General features: G+C 43.9%; 1 protein-coding gene across 1 annotated transcript in view; it reads right to left on the reverse strand.

Annotated features, from left to right (window-relative positions):
* Positions 1 to 25,151, reverse strand: part of LOC132399084 (arf-GAP with dual PH domain-containing protein 1-like) — a 169,803-nt gene that overhangs the window by 37,618 nt on the left and 107,034 nt on the right. Inside the window, exon 5 of the mRNA XM_059979040.1 lies at positions 19,671 to 19,705. Within this exon, the coding sequence (XP_059835023.1) occupies positions 19,671 to 19,705 (35 nt within the window). The remainder of the gene's footprint in view (positions 1 to 19,670; positions 19,706 to 25,151) is intronic.

The raw sequence follows: 25,151 nt of genomic DNA on the forward strand, positions 1-25,151 counted from the left end.
ATATATACTTTAAAATACAAAATGTAAGCATTGAGGTACGAAAAAAAAATACAAAATGTGCATTAGGAAGTAATAGTGCAAAATACAGATGTGCAATGAAACCATATATCCTTAACGAGGAGGAGTTGGAGAGTTTTATAGCCACAGGGAGAAAGGATCCCCTGTGGTGCTCAGTGGTGTACCTCAGTGGAATCAGTCTGTTCCGAAAGGAGCTCCTCTGTTTGCCCAGGATGTCAGGGAGTGGGTGAGAGGGATTGTCCATGATGCTCCGCAGCTTCTGCAGCACCCTTCTCTCAGACACAACCACCAGGGAACCCAGTTCTCTCACTCACCTCGACACTGAACTGATTCCATAGCCTGTAGTCTCACTTTCAACTTGTGATCTTAGTATTGTAGATCTACCTGCCTATCTCAGGCAGATGGGGCTTTTAGCTCATCCAGAAGGAAAACTCCGGTCTCAGACCGTCCCTGCCTTGTAGCTATACCCACCGGCGGGGAAGGCTTCGGGAGTACACCCCGGGGAAAAATCTGGAGCTGGAGTCCCTAAGGCAGTTCAATGCTGACTGGCGACTCCTGTACCGCTGCTAGTGCCAAACTGCATCGGTCTCTGCCGTTTCTTTGGATTCATCGGCTGCATGGAGAGGGGGAGCTTACTGCATGGGCAGCATCAGCTCGCCTTCCAATTATGTACTGCCCTGGCTTGTGTGTCAACTATAAAGATAACTAAGACACAACATCCGTGGCCAACCTTGACCAACAGAGACCTCACAATCGCCCACCTATCTGCACAATTTGTCTTTTGCACACCGGTTACTTGCCAGCTGCGTTTATCTATAGTTTTTCATAAATTCTGTTGTATTTCTTTATTCCCCTGTAAATGCTGCAAAAAAATGGATCTCAAGGTAGTATGTGGTGACATCCACGTACTTTGGTGATAGGTTTATTTCCACGAGTCACAGGAAGGAGGTGGAGACTTTGGAGAGGCTGTAGTGGAGGTTCACCTTCTGGTAGGAGCTGTAAGAAGTTATGTTCTCTGGAGTTTCCGAGGCTGAGGGGAGACCTGATAGGAGTTTTTAACAATTATGAGGGGTATGGATAGGGTAGATGTGTGGTGGGGTAAGGTGCTCTTTCCATCAGCTAGCCTGTGGGTCACCCTTGGGCAAGTTGTAGCACTTGCTTAGCTCCCTGATGGTCGTATGAGCAGCTGGTACACATCACAAGTCCTGGCTATGCAACCACTGACAATCTTTGTCAATGGCTGGGTCACCCATCTTGGAAAGACACTGCCCAGAAGAAGGCAATGGAAAAGCACTTCTGTAGAAACATTTACCAAAAGCAATCATGGTCGTGGAAAGACCGTGATCGTCCAAGTCATACGAGGCAGCACGTAATGATGATGGGGAGGAGATAGGGTAGATTGTCATAATCTTTTTTTCTCCAGGCTAGAATGTCACATACTAGGGGACATGTACTTATGGTGAGAGGGGAAAAGTTTAAAAGAGACGTGGGGAGAAGCCAAGTTACTTCCAGACAGAGTGGAGGATGGCTGGAATGCATGGAAGCAGATACAACAGTGGTGTTTCAGGTGGTTTCAGACACCTGGAATGGGGGGATGTGATTGTGTGTAAGCACACGAAGTCTAGTTTGATGTACACAAAGTGCTGGCGGATCTCAGCAGGACAGGCAACATTTGTGGAGAGGAATTAAAAGCCACTGTGTTGGGCCGAGAACTTTTCTTTCCAGGTCTAATGAAAAGTCTGGGCAGAAAAATTATCTCCTTATTCCTTTCCACAGATGCTGCTGAGTTTTTATTGATTTAATTATTGATTTAATTCCCGGCCCTGTTGAGCCACGCCGGCCGGAAACGCACCTAACTTAATCAAGGGACAATTTGCAATGGCCAATTAACCTATTAACTGGTATCTTTGGATTGGGGGAGGAAAACCACGAGGACAACGTGCAAACTCCTCACAGGCAGCGGTGGGAATTGAACTCTCATCTTCCTCCAGCAATCTGTGTGTTCCTGTGGATTTCCAGCATCTGCAGGATCACTTGTGTTTGAGGTCAGGCTTAATTTGGCATTGTGTTCAGTACAGGGATCATGAGCTGAGAGGCTGTTTCTGTAAGTACCATTACAGGCCAGTCCTATTTAAGCCACAAATACAATCACTATGTACACAGGCCAAAACATCAGCACAGGTCAAGGACCCCTTATCTGAAATTCCAAAATCTGAAAGCCTTCAAAATCTTAATTTTTTTTGAGTGCTGACATGACCTCACAAATGGAAAATTCCACAAATCTCCCGGAAGGGTCGCAGGTGATACACAAGTCTCTGCTTCATCAGAGACAACGCTGAGAAGTGACCACACACACAGAGGTCAATGAAAGAAAAACGCTGCATGGAGTGAAGAATGAAGATCTGATCATGTATTGAAAGAATGGATGAATCAGCCTCAGTGAGGATATGCTGACCATGAAACAAACGACGTCAAACTGAAAACTGAACGCAATTGTGAATATTCAGCAGGCCGCTTGCACAAATTTGCATTAATTTTTTAAAGATCTGTGGTGATAAAGTGTCTGCTGATCATGAAGTAGCAGAGAAATTATTGATGAGTTTGCCAAGATCATCGCTGATGAAAGTCTGACACACTGAACTGCTGCATCAATACATCTGTGTGATGAATAAGAGTAAGACAAGGATTGCTGACCGGTAGCAATTCAATTCAGAGTTTGAAATGGTGGCGATCCCAAGCTATCCCATTATATATTTCAAAATCCCAAAAACAATCCTAGATCCAAAACAGTTCTGGCCCCGAGCATTTCAGATCAATGGTACTTGCAATAGGCCTCTTGTGTGGAATTAAACTGGGCCATTATTCATTTAATTACTCAGATCCATTTTGACAGCAGGGACTCAAGCTGGTTACTCCATCATAATGTATTTTTAATATATCCTGAAGAAGGTTCTCGGCTTGAAATGTCATCTGTTTATTCCTCTCCATGGATGCTTCCTGACCCGCTGAGTTCCTCCAGCATTTTGTGTGAGTTACTCTGGGTTTCCACTGTAGAATATCTCGTGCTTATTATTTAAAATACTCGCATAGTCCCACAAGAGTTGGCCTTGTTGCATTCAGGTGAAATTGTGATACAACGGTTCTTCACAAGTCAAAACTGAGGCAAAAACTTGATAGTCACAGCCTTCTATTAAGTAAAACAAGAACACAGAAAAAAACAGGAACAAAAACAAGTTGTGGGCGTCCTTACCCAAAACTAGGTCAAACTAGAAAGATAACAAGTTATCTTTGTTATTTTTATTACTTTTTAAAATTTTTATCTGTTGTTGTTATCTTGTTAAGATATCAACAGCTCTCAGCTTTTCTTCTGTGGATCTTTTAAATTTAAACAATTTCCCTCAAAAAATAACACCAGACAGCAAAGATTTTGCTTCCTGAATACTTCTGGGTGTATCCTATGGATTTTGGGTTGCTGATCATGAAAATCACCATGAAATTTCCCTATCGCACGCCATTTTTTGAAATCGCCTATTATTTGTTATTTCAATTCATAATTCGAACCAAAATAACTGACGCCAAGATTATTGGTCCACAAATCAAACAGAGCACCAAAGACAGGCAATTTGAAGAACTTCTAGTGGGACCGGAGTAAGTCACATGGAAGGCATTCAAGAACGTTGCTGAAAATTTTCTTGGCAACTACAGAACACCAAACAACATGCTTCAAGCACACAGAACCCTGAAGTGCAATGTGTCACTAAAGTTCTGTTTCCTGCATTCCCATTTAGACTTCTTCCCTGTGATGCACCATTAATAACTCTCGGAGATGTGAGGCGAGATATAGGCTTTTATTGGCTGGAAGAAAGAACAAGCAGCAAGTGACCACCACATAACATCCTGGAGACTGAGGCCGGGGCTGTGTCCTCAATCGCCTTTATACCAGGGTCAGTGGGAGGAGCCACGGTCAGTGGGAGGAGCCACAGGAGCAGTCAATGGGGGGGGGGGGCGTGTCCAGACAGGTATATGTAGTTCACCACAGCCTGCAAATCTCAGCACTGTCAGCGACAAGCATTGCAAAAGGTTTCACCAGGCCATTGCAGTCATGGAGAAGCAGTATCAGGGCCACTGGAATCCATCAATGCTGGCTGATTAGTGTTGCACACTTAAGCAAAAAGCCTCAGACACTGAGGGAAAGTACAGATGAAAATCACCAACAACACATTTTTAGCTTAGTTGAACTATTGCAAAGCATCATCACCATTATGCAATTAAACACATTATCTTTAATAAAAGTTAATTTCTTGTTTTTCCAAATTCCTACGTGATACAAATAGTCTGAAATTATATTCGTATTCAGCTTCAAGCAGTCCATCATAAACAAAAAACCATTCTGAGGAAACAACACTTTTGAGAAGATTTGTTTCCAGTGTAATTAGCAGGTCAGCTTTTTTAACTATGCTCCTAAACCGTGGAATTCAAGACCTACTGTAAAACTATAAGGGATGCAGACTCAGTTTACACTTTTAAACATCAGTTCAAAACCTATTTATTTAATATTGCCCTTGACTAATATCATTGTATCTTTTATTTTCACATTTATTTTTATCTTTTATCACATTGTAAAGCACTTTGAATTGCATCATTTATAAGGAAAGTGCTCTATAAATAAAGTTGTTATTATTATATCCATTCTAACAAATGATGCATGAAATGGCCAGATTCAAGTGATGTGATACCTGGGGCAGAGAAACCAAGTTTCTAGCAAAACACCAATTCAGCTACACTACAATTACTGGAAAATTCTTTGAATAATTACGTGCATAGAGGTGATTATATAAAAAATACAAGCATGGAGAAATCAAACTATGAGAAAAATAATGCATAGTAATTGCTGGAGAAACTCAGGTCAGGCAGCATCTATGGAGAGGACCAAACAGTCGACACTTTGGACTGAGACCCTTCATCAGGACTGGACCAGAATAAGGTGGTGAGAGGGGAAGGACTACAGGCTGGCAGGTGATACGTGAGACTGGGTGAGGGAGCTGAGAGGGGATGGGTGAAGAGAAGAACAGAAGGAGGAATATGATCAGAGAGGAGAGTGGACATGGGAGAAAGAGAAGTGGGAGGGGTACCAGAGGGAAGTGATGGGCAGGTGAGAAGAAGAGAGGGGGTAAGAGGGGAGCCAGAATATGGACCAGGAAAGGAGAGAAGGGGGAGGGGAAATCAATACTCATAACATCAAGAAAAATAACAATTTTACACTCTAATCTAGGGATTCCCAAACTTTTTAATGCCATGGACAAATTCCATTAAGCAACCCCAGATCGGAAACCCATGCTCTGTTCCAACAGCCTGTTGGGCTTGCCGAGTTAGAATCACTCTAACACTCCAGGTTAACAGGAAAGTCCAAAATGACACTGTGGTGAACTATGTATACCTGTCTGGACACGCCCCCCTGCTGACTGCTCCTGTGGCTCCTCCCACGGACCCCGGCATAAAGGCGATTGGAGACACCGCCCCGGCCTCAGTCTCCAGGATGCAGTGTGGTGGTCAATTGCTGCTTGTTCTTTCTTCCAGCTAATAAAAGCCTATATCTCGCCTCACATCTCCGAGAGTTATTGATGGTGCATCAGACACTATAGATGGCTCCTTACTGGTAATGTTGCAGTGGGAAAGACCGAGACAAGGGTGGTACATGGACGCTGAGAGGCATGGAGCCAATCAAGCAGATACAAAGGACAAAGGGAGGAGGGCAACTTTAATAGACCGTCTTTGACAAGGATCCAGCCTCTTCTTTGGACTTTGCCTCCTGAGATGATGAAGCTTTTGTTCAGGCAGGCAGCAGAGTATAGCGGCTAGCGTAGCGCTTTACAATGGCAGCACCCGGTTTGCTACAGCATCTGTAAGGACTTCCCCGTGTGCTCCTGTGTGTGCTTTGCTTTCCTCCCACTTTCCAAAGACAGACAGTCAGGGTTAGGAAGCTGCAAACATGTTGATGCTGGAAACATTCCACAGAACGTCCTCGGACTGTGTTGGTCATTGAGGCAAATGACACATTTCACTGTACGTTTAAAGCTAGTTTTTCGAGCACTAATTATATTGGCTGAACACTGTGAGCCAAAGGGCCTGTTCCTGCATTACTTTCTTCTACGTTTGAGATGTTCTCTTAAAGTACGATAACAAAGCACCACGCTATGTGCTTTCTCATCTGAATACCAGTTTCTTGTAACCAGGAATTTTTATAAAGCCACATATACAGCAAGATTTACCAGAAAATCACAAACACTGGAACAGAGTAATTATGGAATCATAAAGAAATCTGGGATGGCACAGTAGTGTAGTGGTTAGAGTAACATGTAGCAGCACTGGTGATATCATGTATTTAATACTTCAATAATATCTGAGTAATCTTGTATAGATATATATATATATATATATATATATATAGTTTGATTAAGCATTCTTGTTCATTTAAATAATTCATTATGGGTTATAGGTATAAATACGTGAACTGCATGCATCTTCATACTAGCATGTGAAGCATGCATGCCTCACTTAAAGTAAACTTTAAGTTAGACCCTCATTTTGGACTCTCGTGTCTTGCTTTCAATTAATTTAATGTTTTGAAGTTGCAGAACATAACAAGTGATTCAGGTTCAATTGCTGCTGCTGCCTGCAAGGAGTTTGTACACTCTCTCCGTGACCGTGTGGGTACTGTATTCTCCTAGTCTCCGCTTTCCTCCCACACTCTGAAGATGTACGCCTTAGTAATCGGTCACATCTGTGTAATCAGGCAGCGCGGGCTCACTAGGCCAGAAGGGCCTGTAACCTCACTGTATCTCTAAATAAATAGAAGTTTATACCTCCTCCATGTCTCCTGGTTTCTTCTCACAGTCCAAAGACGTATTGGTTGGTAGATGCTGGCAGCAGGGCGTCTGTGGCAGATGAATTTAAAAGGCTCGATGGTGCAGCCACCTCAGTGGCATGCCGAGGAACCAGAGTGCTGGTCAACGGATGGCATCACTAGACTAGTTAGTTGCCACCGTGGGGCAGCTTCCTTATCCGTTAAGTCTGTTACACTCCTGTGTACCACTTCGCATCAGATTTGGAAGCCCAGAGAGACTGTACGGTGGGGGCACGACACCGTCTGTCTTGTTACCGTGCAAGGCGTGTTGGAGTCGTTTCTGGATTGCACAGCTGACCTGCTGACCCATAAGCGTGCCTGCAGAGACTAAACCCTCTGCACAGTCAACATCGAAATCAATGGACAGCCGAAGAAGAAGGTTGGTAGGTTAATTGGTCTCTGTAAATTGTCCTGTGATTAGGCGAGGGTTAAATCGGGGGTTGCTGGGCAGTGTGGCTCGTTGGGCCAGAAGGGCCCATTCCACGCTGTAGCTCTAAATAAATAAGTAAAGTAAAATAAACTCAAGTCTCAAATTCCTCTGATTACATTACTCTCCAATTAAGATGCTGGTGTCATTGACCAGGAACTGCGTTCAAAACGAGGCAAGCCTGTCACTTCTGTTCCGTTTGAGTAGTTATGCCAAGCCAGCCGAGAGCAAAGGGAATTCCTTTCCGAAAACTCTGAGTTATCTCTTTCCGAAACAACACGAGTTTGTCGGGAATGAGAAAATCTGAGCTCCCTCCTGAGCCCGACATCCAGCTTTCTGCAGCTCATCAATACGTAAAATACCAGCAGCCAGATGCCCCAACACCGGAGCGCATTACATAAACCTACATTTGATTCATTGTTAGTACACGGGGACAGCTGGGACCGGATAGGGGGAAGAGGTAGAGGCTGGAGGAGGGGGAATCTGATTGGAGAGGTCAGCGGCCCAGGGAGAAAGGGACGGAGGAGGAGCACCACAGGGAGGTGACGGTCAGGTGAGGAGACGAGATGGGGTGAGAAGGGATCCAGAGTGGGGAATGAGAAAAAGGAGAGAAAGGGAGAGGAAAGAGACATTACCAGAAGTTAGTGAAATTAATTCTTATGTCTTAAGAGAGCACATTATAGAAAGAGAAGGGGAGAGTACTGTGTGCTCGTTGTTGCATAGCACAAATGCACCCGAGGTAAGGTTTAATGTTCTCAGGCATTGGGCGAAATGGCACTGGGGAAAAAGACACTTCTATCACTCATTACGGCCACAGAGCCGAACGGCCCATTCCTGTGCTGCACTTCAGATGACAATCGGTGTTATCCAGCACAGAGAGAGGCCCTTTGGCCTGATCTGTTCATGCCGACTGAGACGTGTAAATGGTTTTGAAAATTGCTCCTCTCTTCACACTGCTCCCCATCTGCAAAAGTCACTGTCACAAGAGGGTGCCAACCACTATTAATGACCCTCACCATCCAGAACATGACCTCCTGACATTACTACCATCAGGGAGGAGAGACAGAAGCCTGAAGACCCACATTCAACATTTTAGCAATAGCTTTATTCTCTGCCGTCACATTTCTGAATGGTCCATGACTGATAAACACCTCACTTATTCCTCTCCTGCACTTTTTACCCATTTTAATTTTTATTGTAATTTATAATGATTTTTTTTATCTTACTCCATACTGCTGCCACAAACAACATTTCATGATGTGAAATATATCAGTGATAATAAACCTGATTCTAATTCTACTCAGCTGATTAATGAGTGTGGAACCGCTATGCATAAAATCACTGTCTTTATTTAGCCATTTATTGCTGGTACTTGTCAAATTGGCAAATTTTTCTACAGAAGTGGTTTACCATTGTCTCCTTCTGGGCAGTGTCTTTACAAGACGGGTGACCCCAGCGACCACCAATACTTTCAAAGAGTGTCTGCTTGGGGTCAGTGGTCGCATAACCAGAACTTGTGATATGCACCAGCTGCTTCGGTAGGTACGTTTCTCCAACCCACATAGTCTTAGGATGATATTGATCAGTCAGTCAGCTGGAATTTAATGCTGATTTGTGTGAGGTGATGTGTTTTTGGATGGGGCTGAGTAAAAGTAGGTATGATATGTATAAATAAATGTAGGATCTTGGCCAAGGACTAGAGGTGGTCTGTCCTGTGGTTGGGGGGAGTGGTGTGTGTGTGTGTGTGTGTGAGTGTGTGTGTGAGTGTGTGTGTGAGTGTGTGTGTGAGTGTGAGTGTGTGTGAGAGTGTGTGTGAGTGTGTGTGTGTGTGTGTGTGTGTGTGTGTGTGTGTGTGTGTGTGTGTAGGGTTGGAAAGGCTTTTGCTTTGCTGTTGATGCTTTGTTCTGTCATAGCTGCCCGAGTTGTTCTGTGGAGGAGGGGAGGCAGCTGAGGGATACAATATTATGAGTGTATACAGATAGCAGGAAACAACCTTTCCTTGGGTTAGAGGGCATAAGCTTACATTCAGAGTTTTAGGGGGCATTAAAGGAATACAAGGATACATAAAGATTTACAAGGATGTTACTGGGACTAAAGGACTTGATTTAAAAGAAAAGGCTGAGGCTTCTTCCCTTGGTGTTTAGGAAGCTGACAAGTGACTGTGGAAAGATACAGTATATACAATTGAGGGCACAGATATAAGTGGATGGTCACAGGATTTTCAGAATCAGAATCAGGTTTATTATCACTGGCATGTGACGTGAAATTTGTTAACTTAGCAGCAGCAGCTCAATGCAAAACATGATAGAGAAGAAAAAACTAAAATAATAATAATAAAGTAAATCAATTACAGTATATGTATATTGAATAGATTAAAAATATGCAAAAAACAGAAATAAAATATATTTTAAGAAGCGAGGTAGTGTCCAAGGGTTCAATGTCCATTTAGGAATCGGATGGCAGAGGGGAAGAAGCTGTTCCTGAATCGCTGAGTGTGATTTTCCCCAGGGTAGTGAGTCTGTGTTGGTGGATGTGCTATGCCGGTACCAGAACGTGTGGTGACGCTTGTGGGCCGCCCCCAGCACGACCTTGTGTTGTGTTGGTTGCTGACGCAAAATTTCACTGCGTGCCTTGACACACACGTGAGAAGTGAGTGTGAACCTGGGTAGTGAGGAATAGAGGCAGTGCCTAAGCATCCCCGAAGGTGGCAGCACACTCCCACAAGAGGGCAAAATGAGCCTTCAGGACTCTATTTCCCTTCAGCATGGAGCGACACCAGCTCAAGAGGCTCTGCAGATTCCAGATTCACGATTGTTTAATGTCATTTCCAGTACACATCTGTAAAGGAGAACGAAATAATTGCTACTCCGGATCTGTCGCAGCACAAACAATTCACAATAAGTTTAATTGTCATTCAACCACATGAATGCCCTTGAATACGGCCAAATGAAATCGTGTTACTCTGGTGTCAAGATGCAAAACACAGTACCAACAGTTATATAATAAAGAAAACAACAATAAAAAAACAAATATAAAATAGCTTATATCCATAGATTGATTTTTGTCCATACAGTGATGCTAGGCGCAGAAATGTCTGTGCGTAAGGTGACTCTGACAGGAAATGGTAGAATAGTGGTGAGGGGTGGGGTAGTGGGTGGAAGTGTTGATCAGCCATACTGCATGGGGAAGGAAACTGTTTTTGAGTCTGGTGGTCCAGGCATGGATGCTATGTAGCCTCCTCCCTGATGGGAGTGGGACAGACAGTCTGGATCCTGGAAACTTAAGAGTAACACACACAAGATGCTGGGGGAATTCAGCAGGTCAGGCAGCATCTATGCAGGGGAATAGAGGTCCTTGCTACAACTGAGGCACTGTGGCCTCCCCCCCCACTCCCCAACTGGTCTCACTAATGAAACAGTGAACTGGACTTGCAGTAGCCTACATTACCAATGTCCAACTGGGCCTTGCAATCACAATAAGTGTCCAAGACGATCACTGGCACCACGTACTATCTACCCACAACAACGGCACACAAGTCCAGGCCACAACACAACAACGATGTCCAGTTCCTTCGCTATCGAGCAGCTCGCTGATTGCCCAGTCCATCAGGACTTGATGTTCTTAGTACCCAGCAATGACCCGCGATCATAAAAAAGACATACAGGACAAACAAATGCACCTCTGATTGGACCTGGAGTGTGCCACCATCTTACCGCCAGCAGCCACTCTTGTCTCAACCAACCAGGCAATGCTCCTTTCCGATCGACACAAAGTTGAAGTTAATTCGTCACACGGTGAAATGCCTTCTTTGCGTTAACAACCAACACACTCAAGGACGTGCTGGGGGGCAGCCTGCCAGTGTTGCCATGCGTTCCGGCACCGAAACGGCATGCCCACCATGCTTGGTAGGGCAACACAGGACATAACAAGCAGCAAAACAAGCTCCATTCCTCCCCCCCTCCCCACACTGCCCTTTGAACTCCGAGACAGGCTGTCTCCTTTGGCCTCGGACACATGGACATTCAGTTTCAACTACCCCAATGGACAACCCTGCGGAGCTTCAGCTTATGGTTCTATTTGTTTGCTGGAAATTTGAATAACTGTTTTGTGTTCGAAACAAAGGGATTCCACACCAGTCCCTCACACTGGCAGCTCTCAGTCACACAGCAGCTTCATTGTGGCTGCCATTCACGTGACGCTCCACCCATCAACAGTGTCCAAACTTGCACCAGAGCTGCTCCAAACGAAGATGATGAAACACGTCTTCTGACTCGTCATGCGCAGCACTCAGAGGGAAAACTCTCCCGGTATTTTATTTCCAGAAAACCCAACAGGGAGTGGAACTGCAAAATGAGCTGGGAGACAATCAAATCACCAGTATTTCAAAACAATCAAGGTCGAAGCTAAATGTTTGGTTGGTGGTGCCCCTTCGCTAGTCACATGACAGGTGGAAATAAAGTCACCTTGTTTAAAAATAAGTTCACGATAAACAACATCTTCAGATTTCTCTTCAAATCTCTCAGCCTTTTCCCCTCCCCATCTCCGCAATCTCCCCCACTAGTAAAAACCATTTGAAATATCTTTGCTACTTCATAACTTCTACAGTGGGGAACTTCCTGACATCACGGCCTGGTATGGAGACACTAATGCCCAGGAACAGAAAAGCCTACACAAAGCGGTGGATACAGCCCAGTCCATCACAGGCAAAGCCATCCCCAACACAGAGAACACATCTACAAGGAGCACTGCCACAAGAAAGCAACATCCATCAATCAAGAACCCCGCCATCCAGGCCATGCTCTTGTCTTGCTGCCGGAGGTACAGGAGGACAGGAGGTACAGGAGCCTTAGACCTCACTCCACCACGTTCAGGAACAGTTATTACTCTGCAGCCATCAGGCTCCTGAACCAGCGTAGATAACTTCACTCATCCTACACCAATTCCAGAACCTATGGACTCTCTTTCGACTCTACAATGTATTATTAATTATTATTATTAATTCTTGTAGTTGCACAATTTTGTTTTCTTTTGTACACTGGTTACTTGTTTGTGTGTAGTTTTTCACTGATTCTATGGTGTTTCTTCACTCTACTCTGAATGCCCGCCAGTAAGTGAATCTCAGGGTTGTATATGATGGCATATATGTACCTTGATAACACATTTACTTTGAACTTCGTTTTCAATCCTGCCATCATGGTCATCGCTCAATTTAATTGTTTCATTAAATAATCAGAATCAGGTTTAATATCACTGACCTATGTTGTGAAATCTGTTGTTTTGCAGCAGCAACACACTTCAATACATAAAATATACTATCAATCACAATGAGAAAAATACATAATACTGTGCAAATGTCTTATGCACACACACACACACACACACACACACATATATATATATATATATGTATATCTCCAGGGTGCCCAAGATTTTTGCACAGTACTGTATTTGTCAATGTGGAGCAGACAGGGAGTTTGTAAATCTGGTGGGAGCAAATGATGTTGGAAATGGTGAGGGTGGGGTGCCATGGGAGGGGTGGGGGACAGGTGGCAGAGAAGGAGTGCCAGGGGTGGGGTGTGGCACAGGTGCGGGCATACCCAGCCCTGAGACACCAGGCACAGTTGCTTGATTCCAAACAATTAGTTTATTAATCATTATAGATTGCCTCTCAGGTGCTTCCTGCTCTCTCCCCTTTCCCTTCCCATTTACCCAACCGTAACTGCCCTCTCCCTGCCCCCCTCCCACTCTCAGTCCTCAACACAGACCCATATCAGAATCAGTGTTATCGTCACTCACATGTGAAATTTGTGGTTTTTTTGCAGCAGTACAGTGCAATACATAAAATTACTACAGTACTGTGCACTGGTCTTAGGCTCCCTAACTATATATATGTGCCTAAGACTTTTGTACAGAACTGTGTATAAATTACAATAAGAAACACAGTACAAAAGAAAGCAGCAATCGTGAGGTAGCGTTTATGGGGTGGCCATGTCTCCATTACTAAGACTCTAAGAGCCTGAATTCTTTTCCTGAATCCCTCTTTCCTTTTACTTTAAGGCTCACAACCCTGACTTCCTCAAGATACCAGGAAAGTGGGCACGTCCCCATTGACCCTCACCAATTTTTAATTGCTATCCAGACGTATCATGAATTTGTACGGCAACTGCTCTGCCTGTGACTGTGAGATACTGCAGAGCACTGTGGACATAGCTCAGCTCAGCACAGCACAGGAACCTGATGAACAAATGAATTCACTTTGGTGTTACTATATCCAGTTGCTCTGATGGTTAAATTTTCTGTCCTAATAAGCAGCAAGTGCTTGGGATTCCAAAGTACATTAATTGTTTATACAGCTCCGTGCCACGAATTCCAAGACCAAAAGAGTATTGCCTCAATTTGTGAGCAAGGAAAGATTTATTTGGGTGGCATTGCTTGCCTTAAGATAGGTCCTTAGCAGTCAATGAACATAACAGCGCAGTCCAGGCCCTTCAGCCCGCAATGTTGTGCTGACCTTTTTACCTATCTAAAATCAATCTAACCTTTCCTCCTACGTAAACCCTCACACATCTACAGGGGAGCGCAGTCGCAGGGAAGCAGCGTCCATCATCAGTGACCTCCCTACCATCTAGGTAATGCCCTCTTCCCACTGCTGCCATCAGGGAGAAGGTACAGGAAGCTCAGAACGGACACCACCAGGATTAGGAACAATTATACTCCTCAACCATCAAGCTCTGAAATCAGAGGGGATAACTTCACTCGCCCCATCACAGAAGTGTTCCCACAACCTATGAACTCACTTTCAAGGACTCTTCATCTCATGTTTTCAATATTTATTACTTATTTATTATGATTATTATTATTTTTCTTTTTTCACATTGATTGTTTGTCCACCCTGCTGGGGGTGAAGTCTTGTATTGATTCTGTTGTGTTTCTTGGACTTACTGAGTATGCCCACAAGAAAATAAATCTCAGAGTTGTATATGCTGATATATATGTAATTTGATAATAAATTCACTTTGAACTTTGATTTTTCTATCATCCTTATGCCTTTCAAAGAGTTACTTAAATGTCCCTCATGTATCTGCCTCTACCACAACCCCCAAAGGACATTGAACACACCCACCTCTCTGTGTGTAAAGAACATACCTCTGACATCCCCCCTATATTTTATTCCAATCACCTTTGAATTATACTGCTTTGCATTAGCTGTTTCCACTGTGGGGAAAAAGTCCCTGGCTATCTACTTGATCTATGCCTCTTATTCTCTTGTACATCTCCATCAAGTCCCCTCTCATCCACCTAGGTCGTAAATGCTTTTAATAAAACAAAGAAGAGAATGACCTTGATTTTTAGCTGGACTTTGGAGGAATGCAGTAAAACTTAAGAACTTCAACACTAATGTTCGGAATCTGCTAAGGAGATCTGTACTTGCAAAGTTTGCAGTTGGCTCCCCAGGGGAGGGAAAGAGTTGACAAGAATTTCTCATTCCTCTCCAATAAGTAAAGAACTACACACATAAATAAGAGTAATTTGTCTGGACAATGGACCCAAGAAGGGTGAAAGCAGGTCCTGATCTTGGGTCTCAGCCTGAAAAATTAACTCTTTATTCCTCTCCATACATGTTGCCTGACCTCCCGAGTTTCTCCAGCATTTTGCGTGTGTTGCTCTAGATTTCCAGCTTCTGCAGAATCTCGAGTGTTTGGGAAAGCAAGTAGACTGCTTATAATAGGTCAGCTTAAGGGGAACCTGAACAGGAACTTTTCCACTTGAGGGTGATGTGGGCATGGAGCAAGAATTTGGGTGTGATTTCAGCTTTTAAAAGAAGTCTGGCTAAGTGCGTGGATGGTAAGGGTGTGGAGGGCTGAGGTCCAGATGTGGGTTGATGAGATTAGACAGAATAACAGTTTGGCATGAAAAGGGCTGAAAGGCTTGCTTCCTTGTTGTAGTGCTCAAATTAGTTTGTACTTTAGCTAATGCTGACATTGGAGAGGGTTTAAAGAAAGTTCATGAAAACGAGTCCAGGATTATATGAGGATCACTTGATGGCTCTAGGCTTCTACTAATGGAAGCCAGAAGAATATGAGGGGAGCTCATTGAAACCGATTGAATGTTGAAAGGCCTCGTTTGAGCAGATGTGGAGAGAATGTTTCCTGTGGTGGGAGAGTCTAAGACCAAAGGACACAGCCTCAGAATAGAGCAACGTCCATTTAGAACGGATATGAGAAGGAATTTCTTTAGCCAGGGAGTGGTGAATCTGTGTAATTTATAACCACATGTGGCTGTGGAGATCAAGTCACTGGATGTATTTAAGGCAGAGGTTGATGGAGTTTTGCTTAGTCAGGACATGAAGGGATACAAAGAGAAGACAGGAGATTAGGGCTGAGAGAGAAATGGATCAGCCATGGGGGAGCAGACTTGATGGGCAAAATGGCCTAATTCTGCCCCTATACCTTATGGTCTTACAGCGCATAGACTAATTTGGTAGTGCCCATCGCAAATTGATATATTAGTGTCACATGTACTAAGATGCAGAGAAAAGTTTTGTTTGACCTGCCATTTCAGGATACAGATCATTTCGTTATAATGATTGACTAAGGCAGTACAAGGGAAAACGGTACTGAATACAGAATAAAGTTTTATACTTATAGAGTAAGCGTGGCTCAGGCAGACAATAAAGTGCAGGGCCAAAACGAGACAGAATGTGAGGTTAAGGGTCCACCTCATCGTACTAGGGGATCGTTATGACAGCGAGATAGATGCAGTCCTTACTCCTGGTGGTATGTGCATCCTTTCAAGGTTTTCTATCTTCTGCTTGCAGGGAGAGAGGAGAAAAGATCATGTGTGGGGTGGGTGTGGTTCTTTGATTATGTTGGCTGCTTTACAGAGGCAGTGAGAGGTCGAGACAGACTCGGCTCCTGTGGTGTGCTGAGTAAAGGCTGGGGACTTGAAGTATATATATATACACACACACACACACACACACATATATATATATATACACACACACACGTATATATATGATCGCTTATAATAAGATTACTTTGACCTTTAACATTAGCTTACTTCAAGTCCCCAGCCTTTACTCATAGAGTAATACAGCACGGCACAGGCCCTTCGGCCCGACTGGCCCATACTGACTCTGTTGGCCAGCAAGCTAGTCCCACCTGCCCACATTTGATCCTCTACACCTCTCCTCTCTAGATATCTAGATGGTTTTTAAATATTGCTGATGTGCCTGGCTTGACTACTATATTCAACAGCTCACTCCAAACTCTTTGTGTGAAGAAGCTGCCCCTGATATCCCTTTAAAAATTTCTCACCTCTGATCTCAAACCTCTGCACCTGTTTTTAGCACATCCCCCCCCCCCCCCCCAACCCCGCCACCCCTGGGACTATGTGTTGTGTCTCTTTGTTTGCCTTCCCACAATGCACCACCTTGCAGTGCTTGGGATTAAATTCCATTTGCCACTGCTCTGCCTTATCCTCCATCTGAACGATATATAGAATGTAGTCCTTAAAGTCACTGTTCATAAAAGCTCATCTAGATACTTACTCAACGTGGGAGAATATTTGTACTCTGTGCCACCTTTTTAGGCAGTCACCTCCACTGTAGTCAGAGCAAGAGACGATTGTAGAAATTTAGCTCACCAACCTGCCTAAAGGCCCTGCAAACCATTCAGCTCAAGGGAAAGCAGGAATGGGCTATAAATTCTGGTTTTTGACAGCAACGCCCACATCCCTCATCTATCAATGACCACAAGTCAGAAGTACTCTGCAGGCTGTGCTTTGGGACGGTGCGATTGTGAACCACACTAGGTTCTCAACACTCTTATATAAATATCGACTTTCAGGGCCTGCACTGTGTGAAGTATGATTTGATCAAACTGCCCATGATAAGTTTGACAGCCCTTCCCCCAATTCTAAAGTTAGATGCAAATCTAAGAGAGAAAATTGTCAAATCTCTAATAGTAATTAAGCACAACTTAACTGCCCTTTCTCCGTAGCTGTTACACTTCATTCTGCATTCTGTTATTATGTTACCTTGTTCTACCTTAATCTACTGTGCAATGAATAAAGTCTTGTCAGGCTTCCAACCTGGTACGGGTATTGATTATAGCCGATGTTTCGATGACAAACTCTGCCATCTTCATCGAAACACTGGTTATAATCGATGCTTGTACCCAGGTGGAAGCCCGAGAAGAGTTTATTCATCATGTACACTGGGAAAGTACTGTGTAATAATCTGATCTGGATGAACAATATGTAGGATAAGCTTTTCACTGTATCTCAGTACATGTGACAATAATTAACCAATTACAACAATGGAAACCAATCTTTTGAACAGAGCCAAGTACCGCGTCTTTGAGAGGAAATATGGGGGAGCGAGGTGGGAAGGGTATGATCGAGGAGGGAGTGAGCGGGGAGTGGGTGAGTAGAGAAGAAGGGGGAGGTAGGAGTGAGGAAGAAGGTGGGAGGAAGGAAGGAGGGAGTGGAGTGGGGGGAGCAAGGAGGGAGGGGGCATTGAAGAGGGAGACGGGGAGCGAGGAGGGAGAGGAATGATAGAGGCAGAATGAGATTGAGGAACAGTTACTGCCACAAAGCAGGCATTAATTAAGCCAAGCTGCGGTTTTAATTAAAAGCGTAGAGACCTGGCTCTGCGCCAAGGGAGATGGGTCGGTCCTACACCTGTCCCACATTGGGAACATCTGCTACCCTCTTCTCCATTACTCTTTTTCCCCCAGCATAGACCGGTGTTCCCAGAGGATGATGCTTACCCCGCCCATCCCCACAGGCCGGTATCAGAGTGGAGCGGGAGGGGATCAGACAAATGCCAATACTTCCAAGTGGAAAAGCAAAATCCAGGAGCACATTTTCCACCTGACATTCACCCTGAATGCTTTATAGTCTCAAGTAACTCGCAGAAGCATCTGAACATTGTTTACATAGAACCAAAGGACTGGCATAATCACTCTTCAGTCCGGTTGCTGTTAGTAACAGTGCATCCTCCTATCCATTAAATTTGCCAATTCTCCAAGGATGCCAATGATCTCTTAAACAGGCTGCAACCCTCTCATTAATACAATAGGGTGCTTATGGATTCAAGCAGAAGAAATTGCATCAGCTGTTCAGTAGAAGCAAGTCTGGCTATAAGTGCACATATTTTCTTTCTTCAATGTCTTGTATAATTTATGTATGATTTATTTTCTGTGTAATATCCATATCCATGTGCTGTCTGTGTCCGTGTGTTGTCTGTATCCGTGTGTTGTCCATATCCGTGTGCTGTCCGTGTCCGTGTGCTGTCTGTAATCTGTGTGCCTGTGTTGTTGTTACAAGTAGGATTTTCATTGTACCCATACCGCACTGTTTTCATGCATGTGACATTCTGTAAATGGATGCCAAATCATTGGGTATCTTTAAAGTGGAGGTTGATAGATTTATGATTAATAAGGGCATCAAAGATTATGGGGAGAAGGCAGGAGAATGGGTTTGCGAGGGAAAATAAATCAGCCATGATAGAATGGTGAAGCAGACTCGATGGGCCAAATGGTCTAATTTCTGCTCCTATGTGTTATAGTCTAAGGCAGGAGAATGGGGTGAGAGAGATAATAAAACAGCCCATGCAAATAGTACAGCAGACTTGATGGGCTGAATGGCCTAACTCTGCTCCTATGTCTCAGTCTTGAGTATGGAGTTAAGAATAATAAATCAGCCATGACTGAATGGCGGAGTAGACTCAATGGGCTGAATGGCCTAATTGTTCTATGGTTTGACTCAACGTAATTGTAATTGTCTGTATCAGAGTAAATGGGAAATCTTGTTAAACACTTTGGTGCAATCTGGGTCTCGCTATTAAGGCCAGCATTAATTTCCCAAATGTAACTGTGGTTGGACCTGGTGATATTGATCCCAATGAATGAGCTCTGGAAGTGTCGACTGTTGGTTCCTCTCCACAGGTGCTGCCTGCCCTGCTGAGTTCTTCCCGCATTTTGTGTTTCTCAACACTTCCAGCATCTGTAGAATCTCTTGTGCTCGCTTTTAAGGACTCAACAACTCACATGTTTGATATTTCTTGTTTATTTATTTTTCTTGTGCCCTTTTTGTATTCGCACAGTTTGGCGTCTTTTGCACATTGGTTATTTGTCCATATTTGTGTGTCCTGTCTATCTTTATTGATTTTATTGTGTTTATTTGTATTTACTGTGAATGCCCACAAGAAAAAGAATCTCAGGACACGTATTTTGATAATAAATTTACTTTGAACTTTTGAATTGTGCCTGTGATCCTACTGCAAGTTAAGGTTTTCATCACACCTGTGTGGACATGGACTGTACTTATGACAATAAACTTGCCTTTGACTCTAAACTGGTCTGTACAGTACTGCGCCAAGGTGTTAGGCACAAATATATAGCTAGGGTGCCTAAGACCTTTACACAGTACTGTATTTGTCAATGTAATGAGTGAGTTTGTAAATCTGGTAGGAACAAAGGATGTTAGCAATAACGAGGGTGGAGTGCCAAGGGAGGGGTGTGGGAATTGTGGCAGAGAAGGAGTGCTGGGGGCGGGGATTGCCGTGGGTGCAGACACAGCCAGCCCAGAGACACCAGGCAAGGTGATTTGATTCCAAATAATTGGTTTAGTGATCATTACAGGATATGGTACTTCCCTCCCCTCTTCCTTCCCTTTTCCCCCAACCATGATTCCCCTCTCCCTGCCCCCTTCCCACTCTCAGTCCACAATAGAGACCCATATCAGAATCAGGCTTATCACCACATGTAATGACATCTGTATTTTTTTGTGTGGCAGTACATTGCAATACACAAAATTACTACAGTACTGTGTAAAAGTCTTAGGCACCCTAGCTGTATATATGTGTCCAAGACTTTTACACAGAACTGTGTTTGTCCAAGCAGAACCTACATCTCTCTATGTCGGGGGTTTCCAACCTGATGTCCATGGACCCCTTGCTTATTGGTATTGGCCAAAGGCATAAAAAAATTTGGGAATCCCTGCTCTAAACCCTTCTTATCCATGTAGCCGGCCAAATATCTTTTTATTCCTGTCATCACCCCTCAGTCTTCAGGTATGTGAATTTGGATAATTAAATAAAATCTGGAATAATACCATTATCAATAACGGCCCAAAAAATCAAAGAAGAGAGGTTATCAATCTGAAACACCCACACAATTTCTCTCACCACAGATGCTGCCTGACCTGCTGAGTATTTCTGGCATTTTGTGTTTTATCTTAGAATTCCAGCATCTGCAATGTAATAACACCCCATCAACTTGTCGTTTGGGGAAAGAATTCTTTCTTTACTGAGCTCCATGGTCAAAAGACACCTCTAGCAGACGTTGCAACGGACCTGCTTACCTCAAGTTCCAGATTCTGACCATGTGCTGTGTGAAAGTACAAAGCTTTCCTCGTTTTGCTCTCAAGTTCATCCAACTACACCATGAATACAGCCAAACAAAAGTGCTTTTCCAGGGTTGAAGATATGAAACACAGCACCAAGGGTCACGCACAGCATGTAGGACATATTATTATGATAGCGGATAAACACAGTCACAAATAATAATTAAATGCTTTCTAAAATGGTATAAAAAGTCACTCAGTTTAAGGGTCATAAATAAATCCAGTCAGCATCCCAGGAATGAATAATTAAACAGAACTTGGTGAAGTCATTTCCTCGCTGCCTGTGGATAACTATTCTAGGTTCCTGCATTACAATCATGGCAAATAAAATCTTCACAACACAGTCCCCATAATCATTTTCAACATTTAATCTCCGAGCTGCTTAAGATAAGATTTAACACCTGCACAGAACCTCCTACTTGGACAATGTACATTAAAATTTAATAGTTGTAATTACTTTTAGGTTTAAGTGATGTCCCTCGGGGACTTTCCTGACATTAGCAAGCCTCATTTTAAATTGACAGATGGGAGTATTTGGAACTTAAGAAAGCTCTTGAAGGGGGAATTGAAAGGCTTAACATTCTCTCTGAAGCAAAGAGAGCTTACATTTGTTAAATTTCATTGACAAGCAGCCTTGTCTCGCAGACGTGGAAGTCATTACCACATGAAGTCATACGGATAATGGGTGCCTTTGTATTTAAAACAGGAGTTCCCAACCCTGGGATCCACTCACCCTTTGGTTAATGGTAGGGGTACATAGCATGAAAAGGGTCTGGAACCCATGATTTAAAAGATTTGACATTCAAAATCCAAGTTTATTTGTTACGTGTACATTGAACATACAGTGAAACATGTCGTTTGTGTCAACAACCAACACGCCCAATGGTGTGCTGCGGGCAGCCCGCAAGTGTCATTACACATTCCGGTGCAAACATACTGTGCCAACAACTCTCCTCCATCTGTGTACACGGTTTCTCCTTGGAGGCCACAATGCCGCCCGTCTCCACCGCACCTCAAGCAGATGATACCACAGACCTGCTCACCCCAAGTTCCAGATTCCAACCACGTGCTGTGTAAAAATACAAGGTTTTCCTCACTTCACACTCAAATCGCTTCCTCTTTCTTTTATCCCTGTGATGTCCAGTCCTCGGCACCTGCAGCAGCAGCAGCGTTCTCCCCCCCCCCACTTCTATTTGTTCTTTCCTCAGGCTTTTCTTTCGCACGTGAACAACTATAGTTCCTCATTGAGTCACAGAGCACCACAACACAAAAACGGGCCTATCTAGTCCGTTCTGCCTAATCCCATAGGTCCTCACCTGGATCATTTACCTCAACACCACACCCCTTCCATCCACGTACTCATGCAAACTTCTCTTAAATGCTGCTTTTGAACCCACATCCACCACTTCTGCAGGCAGCTTGTTCCCTCTCAGGTTTATATTTCACCTTTCACCCTTAACTTGTGACCTCTAGTTTTAGTCTCATCCTACCTCAGTGGAGAAACTTACTCTGCTTGCATTTACCCTGTCTATCATCATCAACATAAGATTATGAGACTAGGACCAGAATTAGGCCATTTGGCAGATTAAATCTGCTCTGCCATTTTATCATGGCTGATCCATTTCCCCTCTCAGTACTAATTTCCTGTCTTCCCACTATATCCCTTCTGGCCTTACCAATCAAAAATCTATCAATCTCTGCCTTAAATATACATAAAGACTTGGCTTCCTCAGCTGCCTGTGGCAAAGAATTCCACAGATTCTCCACACTTTGGCTAAAGAAATTCCTCCTCATCTGTGCTGTAAAAGGATGCCCCTCTACTCTGAGGTTGTGTCCTTTGGTCCTAGACTCTCTCACCAGAGGAAACATCCACTCCACATCATCATCATGTGCCATGTCATGTGATGTGGGCAATCATGGCCTCATGAATGTGATTGTTCTAGGTGGCACAGTAGCATAGTGTTTAGCACAACGTTTTACAGTACAGGTGTCAATGTCAATGATTCGGACTCTGGATTAATGGATCTGTGGCTAAATTTGCCGATGATACAAAGATAGGTGGAGGAGCGGGTAGTGTTGAGGAAACAGAGAGCCTGCAGGGAGACTTAGACAGTTTAGGGGAGTGGGCAAAGAAGTGGCAAATGAAATACAATGTGGGAAAGTGTATGGTCATGCACTTTGGTGGATGAAATAAGCTATTTTTTAGATAGGGACTATTATTTAGATGGGGAGAGAATTCAAAATGCAGAGATGCAAAGGGACTTGGGGGTCCTTGTGCAAGATACCCGAAAGGTTAACCTCCAGGTTGAATCAATGGTGAAGAAGGCGAATGCAATGTTGGCATTCATTTCTGGAGGTATAGAATACAAGAGCGAGGATGTGATGTTGAGGCTCCATAAAACACTTGTGAGACCACGTTTAGAGTATTGTGTACTGCTTTGGGCTCCTTATTTCAGAAAGGCTAGACTGACATTGGAGAGGGTTCAGAGAAGATTCACGAGAATGATTCCAGGAATGAGCGGGTTACTGTATGAGGAATGTCTGGCAGCTCTTGGGCTGTATTCCCTGGAGTTCAGGAGAATGAGGGAGGGATCTCATAAAAACATTCCAAATGTTAAAAGGCCTGAACAGGTTAGATATGGAAAGTTATTTCCCATGGCTGGGGATTCTAGGACAAGAGGGTGTAAATTCAGGATTGAAGGAAGTCCATTTAGAACAGATGCGGAGAAATTACTTTAGTCAGAGGGTGGTAAATCTGTGGAATTTGTTGCCATGGCAGCTGTGGAGGCCAAGTCATTGGGTGTATTGAAGGCAGAGATAGATAGGTTCTTGATTAGCCAGGGCATCGAAGGATATGGGAGAAGGCAGGGGAGTGGGGTTGACTGGAGGAATTGGGTCAGCCCATGATTGAATGGCAGAGCAGACTTGATGGGCCGAATGGCCTACTTCTGCTCCTATATCTTAAGGTCTTATAGGTGACCCGGGTTCAATTCCTGACATTGCCTGCAGGGAGTTCTCCCTGTGACCCCGTGGGTTTTTTCCGGGTGCTTCGTTTTCCTCTCACAGTCCAAAGACGTACCAGTTAGCAGGTTAATTGTCCTATGATTAGGTTAAGATTAAATTGCAGGATTGCTGTGGAGCATGGCTCGAATGGCTAGATGGACTTATTCCATACTGTATCTCAATTAAAAAAAACAAATAAATAAATTCTTAAATTTAAATCAAATAATTGTTTCAATGTAAGTGGTTTGCCATTGTCTTCTTCTGGGCAGTGTCCTTATAAGACAGCTGACCCCAGCCATAATCAATACTCCTCAGAGATTGCCTGACGTCTTACTACAGTGGTTGGTAAGTTGATGGAGAAGATACTGAGAGGCAGGATTTATTAACATTTGCAGAGACATAATATGATTGGGAATAGTCAGCATGGCTTTGTCAAAGGCAGGTGCTGCCTTACGAGCCTGATTGAATTTTCTGAGGATGTGATTAAACATATTGATAAAGGTAGAACAGTAGATGTAGTGTATATAGATTTCAGCAAGGCATTTGATAAGGTACCCCATTCAAGGCTTATTGAGAAAGTAAGGAGGCATGGGATCCAAGGGGACCTTGCTTTGTGGATCCAGAATCGGCTTGTTCACTGAAGGCAACGAGTGGTTGTAGGCGGGTCATATTCTGCATGGAGGTCAGTGACCAGTGGTGTGCCTCAAAGATCTGTTCTGGGATTTTCATAAATGACCTGGATGAGAAAGTGAAGGGAAATGTTAGTATATTTGATGATGACACAAAGGTTGGAGGTGTTGTGGATAGTATGGAGGGCTGTCAGAGTTTACAACAGGACATTGATGGGATGCAAAACTGGTCTGAGAAGTGGCAGGTGGAGTTCAACCCAAATAAGTGTGAGGTGGTTCATTTTGGTAAGTCAAATATGATGGCAGAATATAGCATTAATGTTATGACTCTTGGCAGTGTGGAGGATCAGAGGGACCTTGGGGTCCGAGTCCACAGGACACTCAAAGCAGCTGCGCAGGTTGACTGTGTGGTTAAGAAGGCATACAGGGCATTGGCCTCCATCAACTATGGGATTGAGTTTAAGAGCCGAGAGGTAATGTTGCAGCTATATAGGACCCTGGTCAGACCCCACTTGGAGTACTCTGCTCAGTTCTGGTCGCCTCACTACAGGAAGGACGTCGAAACCATAGAAAGGGTGCAGAGGAAATTTACAAGGACGTTGCCTGGATTGGGGAGCATGCCTTATGAAAATAGGTTGAGTGAATTCCGCCTTTTCTCTGTGGAGTGGTGGAGGTTGAGAGCTGACCTGATAGAGGAGTAGAAGATGATGAGAGGCATTGATCGTGTTGATAGTCAGAGGCTTTTTCCCAGGGCAGA

This window comes from Hypanus sabinus, chromosome 9 (assembly GCF_030144855.1).
Source record: "Hypanus sabinus isolate sHypSab1 chromosome 9, sHypSab1.hap1, whole genome shotgun sequence".
NCBI classification, from domain to species: Eukaryota; Metazoa; Chordata; class Chondrichthyes; order Myliobatiformes; family Dasyatidae; genus Hypanus; species Hypanus sabinus.